This window comes from Molothrus ater, chromosome 22 (assembly GCF_012460135.2).
Source record: "Molothrus ater isolate BHLD 08-10-18 breed brown headed cowbird chromosome 22, BPBGC_Mater_1.1, whole genome shotgun sequence".
Classification (NCBI taxonomy): domain Eukaryota; kingdom Metazoa; phylum Chordata; class Aves; order Passeriformes; family Icteridae; genus Molothrus; species Molothrus ater.
The window spans coordinates 3,568,967-3,582,697 of record NC_050499.2 but is presented as its reverse complement, the minus strand read 5'-3'; the positions used below and the strand labels follow the sequence as shown (position 1 = coordinate 3,582,697).

General features: G+C 53.9%; 1 protein-coding gene across 2 annotated transcripts in view; it reads left to right on the top strand.

Annotated features, from left to right (window-relative positions):
• Window positions 1-239: 239 nt before the first annotated feature.
• Window positions 240-13,731, top strand: part of LOC118695693 (opioid-binding protein/cell adhesion molecule homolog) — a 309,233-nt gene continuing 295,741 nt past the window's right edge. Inside the window, exon 1 of one of the 2 annotated variants that reach the window (XM_036397403.2) lies at window positions 240-509. In XM_036397403.2, the coding sequence (XP_036253296.1) occupies window positions 449-509 (61 nt within the window). In that variant the 5' untranslated portion in view covers window positions 240-448. The remainder of the gene's footprint in view (window positions 510-13,731) is intronic. The other variant, XM_036397404.2, reaches the window with a different exon arrangement.

The following is a 13,731-nucleotide window of genomic DNA, read 5'->3' as shown; positions in this document are numbered from 1 at the left end:
TTCCATCCCAGAGCTGCTCCCTCCATCCCAGAGCCTCTCCCTGCATCCCGGGCACCAGCTGGTGCCGGGAGGGATGCTCAGGGGGTCGATGCCTGCATTTAACTCCCTGGTTGCGGAGTGAAGCCCGCAGGAGAGCGGGAGTGCGTGTGTCAGTCAGCATCCTGAGCCAATGGGTGCCCGGTAGGAGGTCTGCGCTCCCGGAGCACGCACGGAGCCCGCTGCTCCTTCTGCCAGTTGTGTGCGAGTGTGCGTGCGTGTGCAAGGGGAGACCAGCCACACTGACTGCCTGCTCCCGTCTCTCCCCCTCTCTCCAGCTCGCTAACTCCGTCTCCCTCCCTCTGCAAACATTGGATTTAAACCTGCTCAGAATTCAGCGCAGACGGAAAGCAGCGGCGGCAGCAGCAGCCAGCAGCGAGCGAAGCAGCCGCTCGCCTAGCGCAGCTCCAAGATGTACCATCCTGCCTGCTGGATCGTCTTCACGGCCACCACTGCCCTGCTCTTCATCCCAGGTAGCGCAGGAAGCTTTTTCTGGGGCGGCTGGGAGGGCAGGGGCTGGCAGGGTGGGAGAGCCGAGCGGGCTCTGCGCGCAGGGAGCCGGCTCCGCGCACATTGCGCACGAACGCGCGCAGGCAGGCGGGCAGGCAGCGAGTTTCTCTGCATCGGGGGATTGCCCAGTGCTCCCCGTGATCCCCTTGAGGGGCTCCGGAGCCGTGCTGGACCCCCAGGTGGGCACCGAGCCGCCGGTACCTGAGCGGTGCCGGCACCTGCAGCCCCCGAGCTGGGCAGGGTCTGTCCCCCCGAGCGATCTCTGCTCGAAATGACGGGCTCGTGCAGTTTTTTTTTTCCCTTCAGAGTTGGGCACCTGCTGTGCCCTCCCTCTTCTGAGAGCTGTCATGCTATTCCCTGCGCTGCCCTCATCCGTGCTTCCCTGATTCCTGCCAGGCAAACTCGGTGCCTTCCCCTCCAAAGTGAAAATGAGCCCCCCGCCCCAATCCAGGCACTCGGGGAGGCCGTGCCGGTGCCGCAGCCGCGCTGAACTGAGCGGGTGGCTCCCGAAACGGGGGCTGGCCTCGTCCCCCCGGCTCCGGGGGAGATGCTGGGGCTGCATCCAGCGCTGGCTCCGTGCTGATGCTCGCGGGGCAGCGGGCGCTGCATCCAGCGAGGGCGATGGGGGCGGAGAGCGGAGCTGAGCGCCGGGGGGAGGAAGTCACCGGCGTGTTTTTGATGATGATGTGCACTTTTAGCAGCTGGGGAGATTATCATCCCTGTGCAAGCAGATGGGGACTGGGTGTCGAGGCTGGGATCCGATCTTAACCCAGCCTTGTGTTTTTCATGACCGCCAGGGAGGGTTCTGTTGCACCAGGGAGGGCAGAGGGAGGCACGGCTGTGATTTCAGCAGCTGAGGCACACACGGGCTCTGAGGGGTTGGTGTGGGTGGCAAGAGGGTGAGGCTGGCAGGGGAGAGGTTACTCATGTCACAGCTGGCGAACAGCTCTGCCCACAGCAGGGCTGAACAGGAGGGTTCTTGGGTTAGAACTTGCTTGTGGAGGCTTGTGCCGTGGGACCAGGCACATCCTGAGGTCCTGTGGAGCTGTCACACTGCAAACTGAGCAGATCAGTGGGTACAGGACCCCCTGGGATGGGCACAAGACCCCCTGGAATGGGCTGGTTGCCCCTCTGCGGGATGGCAGGGGGCTGGGATGTGCATCAGCACTGAGGTCAGCCCTGTCCCCTGGGCCAAGCTTTGGGAGCAGTGGTGGAGAACCCTTGACCAGCAGAGCCTCGAGCTCCTCAGCAGCAGCAGAAACCAAAATGGTGCATCTGTAGTTTAGCATGTGAGCACAAGGGAGCCATGGCTGTGTGAGCTGCCTGACTTTGTGCATGTAAAGGGGTTTTTTTTGAAAATAGATCTTCAGCAGGACAGGGTGGGTGTGCCTGGCGTGGGGGCAGGCGTGCCTCAGCAAGGATGCTCTGAGCAGAGCATTGGCTCTTTCACCCTCCTGCTGGATAAGGTTCTGTGGGTTGGAATTGCAGAGAAATGGATGGAAGCAGCTGTGTGGGCCAAATGGGAGGACGTGTGACACTTGATGGGCTGTCACAGAGATGTCCTTAAGCTGCAGGAGCTGGCAGAAACCTGACAGGGTGCATTTGCTGTTTGCCAGTGCCCTGCTGCACTTTCCTCAGGATGTGGCTGTTTGGGCCAAGCCAAGGCCTGGGCTGGCCCTGGCCCCTGCGTGTGCCAGGGAAGGAAAAGGCCCCTGCATTTAAGTCCCTGGAAACTTGGGAGAGGCTTCTTGATCCACACTTATGCAGTTGTAGCTTTCCCTTCTTATTTCTATAAAGCAGCAATATCTGCTTTGGCTTTGGATGTTCCCCTGAGCTAAACCAGCCCAGGACTTTGCCTGGCTGGGCTCAGCCCTTAATCCATCAAGCCAAACCCTTCTGCCTGCATTAGAGGAAGGGAAATACTCTGGGCTGCTGGTGCTTTGCCTTCCTGCCCTGCATTTGAACATCTCAATCCTTTTTATTTATGCCTGGCCTGCAGAGGTTGGATGTTTTCCCTCCCTGCCCAACCTGTCCCAGCAGTGATTGCAGTCATGGTTTCACTGCTGTGGGCTGGAACACGAGTCACGTTGGCAAAGTCACGGATGGCAGAGGGAAGGTGAATGGTCCCTGCTGTCCTTTGGAGCCTGCACCTTTTCCCAAAATGTTTTTCTTGGGCTGTTTATTATTCACAGGCAAAGGTTTTGTGCAGGTGACTCTCCCCTGGGATATGCAGAGGCTGGTTCTGAAGTGCAAACTCTTTTCCTTTCCGTTTTTATCCGAATCCTGCGGGAGTTTCACACGGGGTGGTTAAAGTGAGAAGGGAACCTGCTTTTAGAAGGTGTAATTAGAGTGAAGGGAAACATCACAACTTGAAGGCTCCTGCAGAAAATAGCATCGCAAAGTTATTATTAGCTGTAATAGCTTATTTGCCAGTTTTTCCTCTTTCTCCTGCTCCCACCTCTGTCTTTCCCTCTTTCTCTTATTTTTGTTAGGAAAGATGCATTTTTCCCATTGGGTCTTGTGTCATCTCGTTACCAATTTACTCTCGTGGAATCTAAAGACACGAAAGGTTAATGCAATAATGAAACCCTGACCCCTCTGGTCATGGAGACTGTCTTACTCTGCAGCTTTTTACTTCTTTGTAAGACAAGTTTCTATCTGAAATAATTTGGAAGCCTTAATGCTGTTGTCATCTGGAGCCTTGGGGGAGGCGGGTTCCTGGACTGGGGTTGCTCTCTGAGGTGGGAAGGATGCTGAGGGTTTTTAATGAGTCCAGCGCTGCAGGATAGGGAGGTGAGTGGGTAATTTAATTGCCAAGCTGTTGGCAAATGCTTTGAACTGCTGGGCATTGTGGGTGCTGCTGGTTTGAGGTGAGGGTGGGCTGTGATGGGGAATGAATTTGGGGCAGGGGGGAATCGTTGTCTGAGCTGCAGTCACAGGGTGACATCATGGCTCTACAGGTGGCAAAAATCAATGCTCATCAGCCTCTTCAGACATTTATATTGCTGCCTTTGCAGGCTGGGGGAAATTACTTGTCATGGCAGTGGTCAGAAAATCTGGTACTGCAGGGGGGGGATGGACAATCCTGTTTTTCACTGCTCCAGGGCACCGGGATCAAGGTGAAGCTTGTAGAGCTTGGGGTGTCCCCCAGTGTGCCACTGTCACCCTGGCACCCAGGACCTGCTTTCTGCATCCTCCCAGGGACTCTGTGTGACTTCATCCTTGCTGAGGCAGCCTGGCTTTGGTGGTGGTTGTAAAACCCATCTAAATTTACAAAACAGACATTGCAGGCATTAAAAAACACCCTCCCATCCCCTCCTGAAGGGGTCCCTGCTGCAGGAGCTTGCTTTTCCTGCTGCCTGTGACATGACTGTCACCTCTCTCTGGTGGGGCATGCTGGGCTGGTGGAGGGCTGCTGATCCCTGCCACTAAGCCTGAGAATAAGTACCTGGAGCACATTAGTTCTGCTTTAGTATCATTTCAATATGAGCAAGAGGGGCTTAAAGGGATTTTCTGTGCTCTCCCAAAGGCTGGGGATAGGTGTGGATCAGGCACTGCAATCATCAGTCTTCCAGGAGGAGTCAGGGAAGCTGGGGAAGGTGTCCCAGCAGGATGGGGTGTGAGCCCAAAACCACTGTCTGGCCTTCCTCTGCCTCCCCCTGAGGTCTGGCCTGTACTTTCCCTGCCAGAGGGTGATTTCTCCATCTCCTGGCTCCCAGTACAGGGAGAAGGTTGGTGTTGGCTCTTAGAGGATGCTTTAATTCTGCTGGGGAGGAGCAGCACTCGCTGTCATTTCCAAGCAATGTGGGGAGAGGGAGTGTGATGGGAGAGGAGGCACACACAGCTCTTGCTCCCTGCAAATCCCCCCCCGGTGCAAGTTCCCAGAAGAATTTGCCCTGGGGGCTGTGGGTTTCGGGGTCGGTGGCTCTGGCAGCTGCCTTTCAGGATGCCCCAAAGTGCTGAACCTTGCTTTGCATTTTCCAGCAGCTTCTCTTTGACAGCCTCTCCTTTGTGCATTCCGTGGTTGCAGACGGCCGGGTGGAGGAGCTTTTGCTGGTGCGAATCCCTGTGAAAAACTGAAAAGGGAGAGATGTTTCAAAGGCACCGATGGGAGCTCTGTGCCTTAACTGGCGCCTTTGAAAATCTTCTCCAAAGGCTTGAATATTTGGTTATGGCGAATTTTGAGCTGCATAAACAGCTGTGTTCGTATTTTACAGTTGAATATGAAATTCGGAGTTTGTGCTTTGCTTGGTGAGAAACCAAAGTCACTGAGAGGGGCTGTCGGGGTGCAGCGATGGACCCCTAGAGGTTTGTGGGGGAACAGGGCACCCAGGAGGACCCTTCTGCTGCAGTCAGGTGGGGATAGAGCAAAACTTGTTGGATTTTATCTGTAATCTCCTTCACGACCCTGGGGTCACCCTCAGCTTTGCAGCTCTGCCTTTCCCCTCCCCAGTCAGCCAAAGCTGGGCACTGATCCTGAGCCCTTCTTACCTTCTGAGCATCCCCTGAGATGCTCTCAGCTGCTGGCATGTGCAGGATGGGGAGTGATTTCAGCTGTCACACTCCTCCTTTTTGTTTAAACTTAAAAATAATAACAGCTTTGCTGCAAATCTCCTTGCCTCCCAGTCATCTTTCCCTAATGAAGGCACGGTACTTATAATTACCAATGCAGCAACAGCACATAACAGAGGTGGCTTTGACACTTGCTGCTCCGTGGGTGGGTTTTTCCAGGGAGCTCCTCTTCGTTTCATGCTAAGAGAGAAGAAACACTTTCCTGCCTGCTTCTCCAAAGCTCTGGGATCGTGTTTTCACCCTCTATGGGTACCCAGGCAAGGTGGCTTTTCTGGTGGGAGTGGCAGGGGACGTGTCACCCTTGTGAATGGATGGACACGCGAGCCCAGGTGTTGTGGGGCTGACTGGGAGCTGGGGGATTCTCCCTCCAGTCCCAGCTTAGGTTCAGACAGTGTGGGATGGCTGAGGGCAGTGGTTTGGGATGCTCAGGTTCTGCAGGGACCCATCAGTGAGAGAGCCACCCCCTTGGGAGGAGCTGCTTTTGGGAAGTTGAACCTGTTGCCTGTGCGGCAGAGTCATGTGCGCCGGGGACACGTGTGAGATGAGGCAAAGAAGGGGGAAAAAGAGGAGATATTTTTAGGTTTACTTTTCTGTGAATTCAGCGCTAGTGAAAAGTGCTGGATTGACTGCTCTGGAGACTGAAGCCAAGTGCAGGGAAGGGTAGCCCAGGAAAGCTTCCCTGTGAGCTCTGCACTTCAGGATGGGATGGTGGGACTGGACCTCATCAGCTCAGACTGCCTGGACAGCAAAGCCGTGGGGGATGTCTGTAGTGTTGAGCAGAGCTGGTGCACTCGTGGGGTTTTCCAATGGATTTAGGATTCCCAGGAGGGCAGCTGGGGTTACCTGTGCTCCATATGGCTTTGTGCTATATGATTCACCCCATGGGTTGCTCCTCCTGGCTCCTCAGCCACATGAGGACCAGCTGACCCCGCAGCAGGAGGTTTGGGCTTCCTTCAGGTCCTGCCTTTTCCACTAACCACGCTTCCCAGGCATGTGTATTCCCATGCTTTTTGCAGAGCATGGAAGAAGAGGTCTTCACATGGGGCTCTGGCCCTCAGAGCAGCTCCAAAGTGGTGAGACTGGGCTGAGCCAGGCTGTGCCGCACGTGTTTTCTGAGCAGTGTCCCCCTGCTGTCCCCTGCCAGCCCTTTGCCTCCTCTCTCCCAACTGTTTACTTCTGGCTTTTGTTTCCTGGACTTGTTGCTATGCATGCAGCATGTGGAAGGAGCTCCAGCGAATATAGGCCACACTTTGATTGTTCAGCAAGCTGGAAAATGATGATTATAATTTTTGACAGAAAGGAAGGGAGGGGGAAGGAGATCTCTGGGCTTTCAAATCTGCTCTGTCATAAGCAGGATCTTGCAAGGGCCTTCTGATGACTTCTCCCGCCCCAAAGGAAATGGAGTTTGCATAGCAAGAGGGGTTAGAGGAAAAATTCCTCTCTCTGCAAGGACAAAGTGGCACTTCTTTCACCAAGCCTTCCACCTCGGGTGGCGGTCCTGTCACAGAGCATCAGCCAAATGCAGTTGGTGTTGGCCAGTAATTGACTGGGAAGCATCCAAGAGAAACCTTGATGCTGCTAAAAAATCCTCCTTCCTGTTAGAGCAGCACACAGGTGCATCCCTTGGATTGCAGAGGTGCTGGCAGAGCAGTGCCTGCAGTGCCAGCCCTGGGGGACGTGGGTGTTGAGGTGGAAGCCAACCTGGAACTGTCTGGAGGCTCCAAAGACTTCTCCCAAAGGGGCAGCTCCATTTGGGGCCACACCAGCAGGGGACTTGTCTCATCACAGTCCAGCCTGGCAGCAGAGCCCATGGAGATGTTGGCTGCTCCTGCCCCTTCTCAACTCACTGCTCTGTTGGCATCACCTGCACAGTCCTCGAAGGATCTCCCTATTTATTTGTTTTATTTAATGGCATTGGCCAATTTCCACTTCAAATTTTTTTCTTTTCTTTTTTTTTTTTTTTTTTCTTCTTTGTGGTTGTTTATTTTAATGCGATCACTCCTAATGAGGCTAATGACATTTAGTCTCTGTGGCGGTGCATTTTAATTTGGTCACCGAAATGTCAGCGCACGGCTGCCTCCTCCTATCTCCCCGTGACAAAAGGCACCTCAGACAAAGGAGCCCTGTCCCCAGCTGTCCCTCGCCCTCCTTATCTCCATCCTCCCAGGGACGGGCCAGCACTTTTGGCAAAGCCACCTCCTGCCATCCCCTCCTCTGCTGGTGCCAGGGGAGCGGGTTTGGCCGCCAAGGGCTGCGAGGAGGGAAAGTGAGGGCTGCCGGAAACTCGGGATTTTCAGGCGAGCCAGTGCCACGTAATTAATCAGATGTCAAAAGCTCTCAGCAAAGTTAGCTTTGATCGGCAGGGAAATCTGTCAAATAGGTCGTTCTGCTGCCCCCGGTGCTTTTCTGTCTCGCTCTGCCCATAAGTCTACCTGGCACTGCTCCTTTCCATGGCCATGTTGGGAACTTCCTACAGTAGGGTAGGACCTTCCTGCTTGGAAAGCTGGACCAGCTTCTCCTTGCCTGCACTAGGGCTGGTGCCATGGGCATTTTAAAGCTGGAAATGGGAAAAAGGGAGAGGGCTGGGGTGGGAGTCATAGATATTTGGAGAGGGTGAGGTGCTCAGATGTTGTGTGTGCATTTGGAGAGGGCTGTGGTCCAAGCTGGGGGGTCAGGAGCAGCCTAAACCCTGGGGAGGTGGTGCTGGGGTCACAGGTGGCTGCACTGGAGAAGTGGAAACTTCTCTGCCTTGTGTTGCACCCAAATCTCTCAAGGTGCTGAACCTCAGAAGCCTGAGCCATTTTACTTAAGAATGAGTCCTTTTTTCTGCAATCTGGGTCCAAATGCAGCTGAATTTGATCTGTTCTCCTTTGATCTGTTCCTCCCTCGCTATTCTATGTACCAGGAATGGATGAAGATTAAAGTTTGCAGTTTCTGAGCAAACTAGGTTACTCATCACTGCACGATACCCAATTACCTGCTGATACCTCAGGAGTGAGAAGGTATTGATCTTGCTTGGATTTGAACTTGTTGAACCAAAGACTCTGGATATTTCAAATCCGTTGTGGAGGACGTGCCATTTCCTTCAGGAATCAAAGAGGGATGCAGGCTGTGTTTCTGCATCACATGGACTGTGGGAGGTGGATCTCTCCTCTCTGCCACAAGGGAGATGACCAATAAGTGATAAATAATATTGTCTGTACCCTCCACACCACAGGAGGGATGTAGACGTAATGACTTTTGTGATGTGCCTGGGAATATCTTAATTTTGCTGGGAAGAAGTCCTCAGAAGCTGATTTTTACCTCACATGGGTGGGTTTTCTGTGCCCTCTCTGCTCACCACTTCTTTGTGAGCACTGCAGGCTGCAGAAGTGCCTTTGATGGCATCCCCTGTGTCTGCCTTCCTCCTGTCTGTTGTGTTCCCAACCAGAAATAGCCAATAAATTCAAAAGAAACACGAAAATTCTTCCAAAAATTACCTGGCGAGACGAGGCCGGGGGGCCTGGATCAAAACCTTTATTACTGAAACTCACTGATATCAGGTCTCACTCTTACGCAGTGTTTGTTTCCAGCAGATCTTAAAATAATTCACGGAGAAGAGAAATTTCATTGTACCTGTTTTTGTAGACAGGGGAGCCAAGGAATAAAGAGGGAAAATGACTTGCCCAAGGCATGTGCAGAGACACGTGTTAAGAGACGTGTCCTTGCTGTAGCTCCAAATCTGAAGTGCGTTTTTCCTTGTGAAACAGTGGAGTTCCTGCTTTGAGAAACACAGAAGAAACAGTGCAGGATCACTACATTAGGTGCTAAAATCCCTGTGCTGGGCTGGCAGGGAGCTGGAGCACCACCAGGCTCTTGAACCTGCACTTAGATGCCCCAGTTTGTGTCCTGGCAGGAGAGTCTGTAGCACAGTTGAGGCAGTGATGTCTGGAAGAAGGAAAATGTGAATTCATGATCAGCCTGCCTTTGTGAGTGGAGGGGCACCCTCTGCTCCTCTCCAGGCTGGCAGGAGGGCAGCACGTGGTTGATCCCCCTGCCCTTTCACGTTGCATCTTTGCCTGTCCTTCCCCTGAGGCTGGAGAGCGATGATCCCGGAGCTGAAAGGAGGAGGCGAACAGAGGAGAAATTCTCAAGCACACTCTTCACTCAGCCCTCGGTCTCCAGATGGAAGCGCTCTTTGGAATTTCAGGGGGAGCACGCATTTGTCCTGTCAGCGCCTGCCCTGCGCTGCAGCATCCGCCGGCCGCCGCGGGGCCGAGAGCCGCTGCCTTTGCCAGCCTCTCCGGATCCTCGGGACACTTTATCTTTATAAAGTCGCAATAAGTGGACAGTATAATATATTTCACTTTTAATAAGGTGTTGCCAGTTGCACACACTCTGCAGAGCAATTAGTGTCAAAGGCGGCTAAGCAATGGCGGGGCGCCGTAATTCCGCTGTTTACCGGGCTGCAGGATTTATGGGCAGTGCTGGAGGAGCCGCGGCCACGGCTTGGCTGGAGGCACAGGAGGTGCCGTGCACTGGCTTGGAAGCCACACTCTGAGCTGCTCTGAGTCGTGGTACTCTTGGGAGAGAGGCAGGAACGAGCCACTGCTTTGTTTTGGTGTCTCCCACCCCAGTTCTGGGATTCCGAAAGGAGATGCTGAGCCTGCTCAGATGTGCCTGCCAAAATTTTGGGCAGTTGCTCAAAATTCAGACTGAGAGGACCCCCTTGCTCTTTGAGTGTTGGCATGGGAGGAAGAGCTTTGCCATATGAGGTTTTCCACCATCAAGGAAGGGAATCATAGAATCACAGAATGGATTGGGTTGGAAGGGACCTTAAAGATCATCTCATCCCACATCCTTGCCTTGGGCAGGGATATCTTTCACTAGGCCAGGTTGCCTGGCTTTGAACATCTCTAGGGATGGAGAGAAATCTGGAGAAGTCTCCAGTGTCTGGATTAAAGGTAGCCCCTGGGCTTGGTTGGCACACAGGCATTGTGCTGATGGTCTGACCAGTCGGGTGAAGACAGGACAGGAGAGGGGAATTTTCAGGTCTGGGGGAGGCTTTTTTGCATGCTTACATCCTGTGAGGTACCTGGATGGTGGGGGTATCCAGAGATGGTGGGAGATGCTACTCAGTGGTTCTGCTTCCCATAAGAGTAACCCCATTTTCTCTCCTGGGCATCTAGGACTTCTTACTTCAGCTTTTCGAATTTTTTTTTTAGCATCAGGGCATGTTGGGCAAAGAGTTTCAGTGAGCTCAGCTCAGAGAAGTGCTTATCCCTGCCTCCTTCCCATGAACTGAACATTCCTGCTTTTGTCTGGGGACTCTCTGATCATCACAGGCTGTACTGTGCAGTTTTTGTAAAGTCAGTCCATGTGCTGATCTCACTGCTGAGGCTGTCAGGCAGCTCCACCATCCTGCCACAGCCCTCCTACCCAGATCTGACCAGGCTCATCCTGCCACTCATATTTCCAGAGGCTTGACCTACAGTCCTTGGCTTTGTGTGAGGACAGAAAGTGGTGTCACACCATGAGCGGGGTGGAGGGAGGTGCCGCTGTTCCTAATGGCTGGATTGGGCTGCAGATGCTGCAGAGTCAGTCCAGGCAGGATCTGCTGCTGGGAAGCAAACTCAGTTTGTGTCAGATGTGTAGGATGTGGTTCTGAGGGTCTGGGATCAGCCCTGTGGGGAATGCACACGCACACACAGCCGCTAACGCGCGAGGCGCGTGCCAGGGATGCAGCGCTGGGTTCTGCATCCCTCATCTCCAGCTGCCATCAGCTCTGCACGCCTGAACCTGCACCTCTCCTGCCATTTGCCACCCCAGCCCCTGGGGATGCCTTCACTCCTGGAGGGATCAGCCCCAGAATTTGGTTTTTGGAGCCAGCACAGTTGATATTGCTGAGCCCATGCCCCTGCCCGCTCCCCCTTCCCCCCCCCTGATTCTCAGTTCAATAAAGTCCCAGTATCTTGGGTTTGTTCTCCGAATTGAAAGCCTTCCATTTTCACACCTCTGTAATTGGTGCTATCTGTTGAGAGAAACTCTGCAACTCCAGCCAGCCAGGGTCAGGAGGAGCTGAATTGAATTAAAAGGAGCAGAAATTGGTTCGAGGTGGGCAGAGGGCCACAGGGAGAACTATGCAATTTCTCTCCTCAGGGCTCCTGATGAGCAGAGCAAGCAGCAGCTTCCCATCTCTGCCCGTGGGGGGCTGACACTGGCCCACCCACACCTTAATCTGCACATCGAGGTGGGCATCTCTCAATTGAAAACAAGGAAATGAAACCCAGCATCTCCTCCTTTTATCTGGCCAGCAGGCCAGGACTCTGCTCCTCTGGCTCCTTGGCCAGGATGCTGACAAGTGTCACTGAAATGACCTTGCTGTGATTAAATACAGCAAGAAGTGATGTTTTTAATAAAAAACTAAAGCAGTGATACAAGCTGATGGCTGGGAGATTTGAGGTGCTGTGTGTTAATCCTACCTGTATCTGAGCCCCAGATTGAAAACTCCTTGTGCTGTTGGACTGAGTTAAGGGCAAGCATCCTGGCCTTTGGATCATGGTTCCCCAGCTCAGTCTCTGCTGGCTTAGGCTGGTGTAAAACCACAGAAACTTCAGCCAAAGCCAGTGGATTTATAGCCCCGTGGTAAAGCTAAGGATGGAGAGAGTGCTGGGAAGTGCCAGGTCTGAAGTTGTCTTAGGGGAATAGATGTGATGCTTACAGCTCTTAAGGAGCTGCTTGGAAATTTTCCCACATTTTTTTTTCCCCATGAAAAATGGTTTTTTTGTTATCTTCGCTCACAGAGTGTAGGAGCACTCTTTGCTTGGCTCTGGGAAGCTTGCTTATCTTGAGGATGCTATTTCTAGGAGCAGGAGGAGACCCATCTGAGGAAGGGAGTGCTGTGACCTCTGATCCCCACGCTGCCCTTATCCCTCAGCCCACAGAGAGTTCTTCTTCCTCAGGCCAGGCTGGGCTGGTTTTCTCTTTTGTCGCTCTTCTAGTGGGTGTACAATTAGTTTTTATAAGGGATTTGGCCCCAGGTCTTCCCCAGCCCAGCTAAATGTCCTTGGCTTTTCAGAACCAGAGCCGCTCTTGCTTTGGTGCTGGCTTGGTGAGCACTCAGAGTAGAGTGGCTCCAACAGGACAGCGCAGAGAGGGGGAAATATTTCAAATGGTGAAATTTCAGGCAACAAGGGAGCAATTTTCCACCCACTTCTGAGCTGGAGCGTAGCCCTTCCAGTCTCCCTTTCTGTTGCTCCCCAGCTGGGCTGGCACCAGGGATGTGCCATTTATTGGAGGCAGTGAGAAGGCACGTGGCCAGGGTAGCACTGGAGGATGCCAAGCGCGCTGCCCTGCCTGCCCAGCTGTTTGGAGGATATCCCCAGCCCCATTTTTCCCCCCAGGGGGCTGATTGCTCGTGGCCTCGCTGTCCCCTGCTCCTGTCCCCGGGCAGCAGAGGGGACAGTGGCACAGCTGGAGCTGGCAGAGCACCCTGGGCCCCTGCTCTGCCTCTCTCATAATTTATACAAGCGAAGGCCGATGTTCCCTTTTAAATTGACAAAGGCAGAGACTGGAGCCCGGGAAGCCCTCTGACCCCGGAGCCCTGGTCCATGAAAATTACAGGCGCTGTACAGCACGTTTCCTCTTGATGTACTTGCAGTGGGGAGATGCTGGTTAATTTGCCAGGACTCAGAGGTGACCCGGGTTTAATAAAGAGGATTAATGGATTTGAGCTAAAGGTCTCGGCTGTTTGGAGCTGATAGCCTTCTCCTTCCAAGACACTCCGGCAAGGCACGGCTCAGCCTCCTGCGGGGAGAGGTGGGGGCAGCTCTGCTGGAGGAGCACTGCTGTGTGGGCAGGGCATTGCCTCGGGGTTAATTAGCAAACCCAGCTACCCTGGCCCATCTCCCCGGGCTGGGCAGTGCTGCTGTGAGGCTGCCAGCCTGCCCTGGGTCCTGCCTGTCGCTCCTCCAGCTGCCCTGGGACGTCCCCTTCCCACCTCTGGGAAGCTTGTGCCACCCCTTAGGAGGGGACATGACCGGGTGAGAGGCATGACAGCTGGGATACAGAGCTTGTGCAATGCCTTGTGCTCCAGTTTTGGGATTGGATGCTGAATGTGGGCTCAGACCCCTTGTTTTAGCAGCTTTCCCTGTGGATGGTTTAGGACAGCAGTGCCCTCCAACCAGTGGATGCCAACAGCAGTGCCGACCTTACTGAGAAGAGTTTGTGCTTTGTACAAAGTCCAGGGATTTACACTCTTCCCTGGGGAAGACAGGCAGGGTTTTAGGGATAGGCATGGTTACACCAGCAGACCCTACAGTGCTGGGCAGCTGGGGAGCAGCAGAGGAGGTAGTTTGGCTCAGGGCTGGACCCCTGAGTGGTGTCACAGCTGGATGTAGGGATAGAGGCAGGATGCACGGGGAGTTCCTCACCTGTAGGATGCACTTGTGAGGTGTGAGTGGTGACAGGGCTGTAGAGGAGAGGAGCAGCCTGAGGGCAGTTTGTCTCAGCACATCCATGCTGCTCTGCCTGCTGGAGTCCTCCTGTTCCCACAAGGGTTAAGGACAATCCTGTGGGAAGGATCCCACGGGGCTGCCAAAACCCGTGGCAGGAGCGATTGGCTGCCAGGGGCTG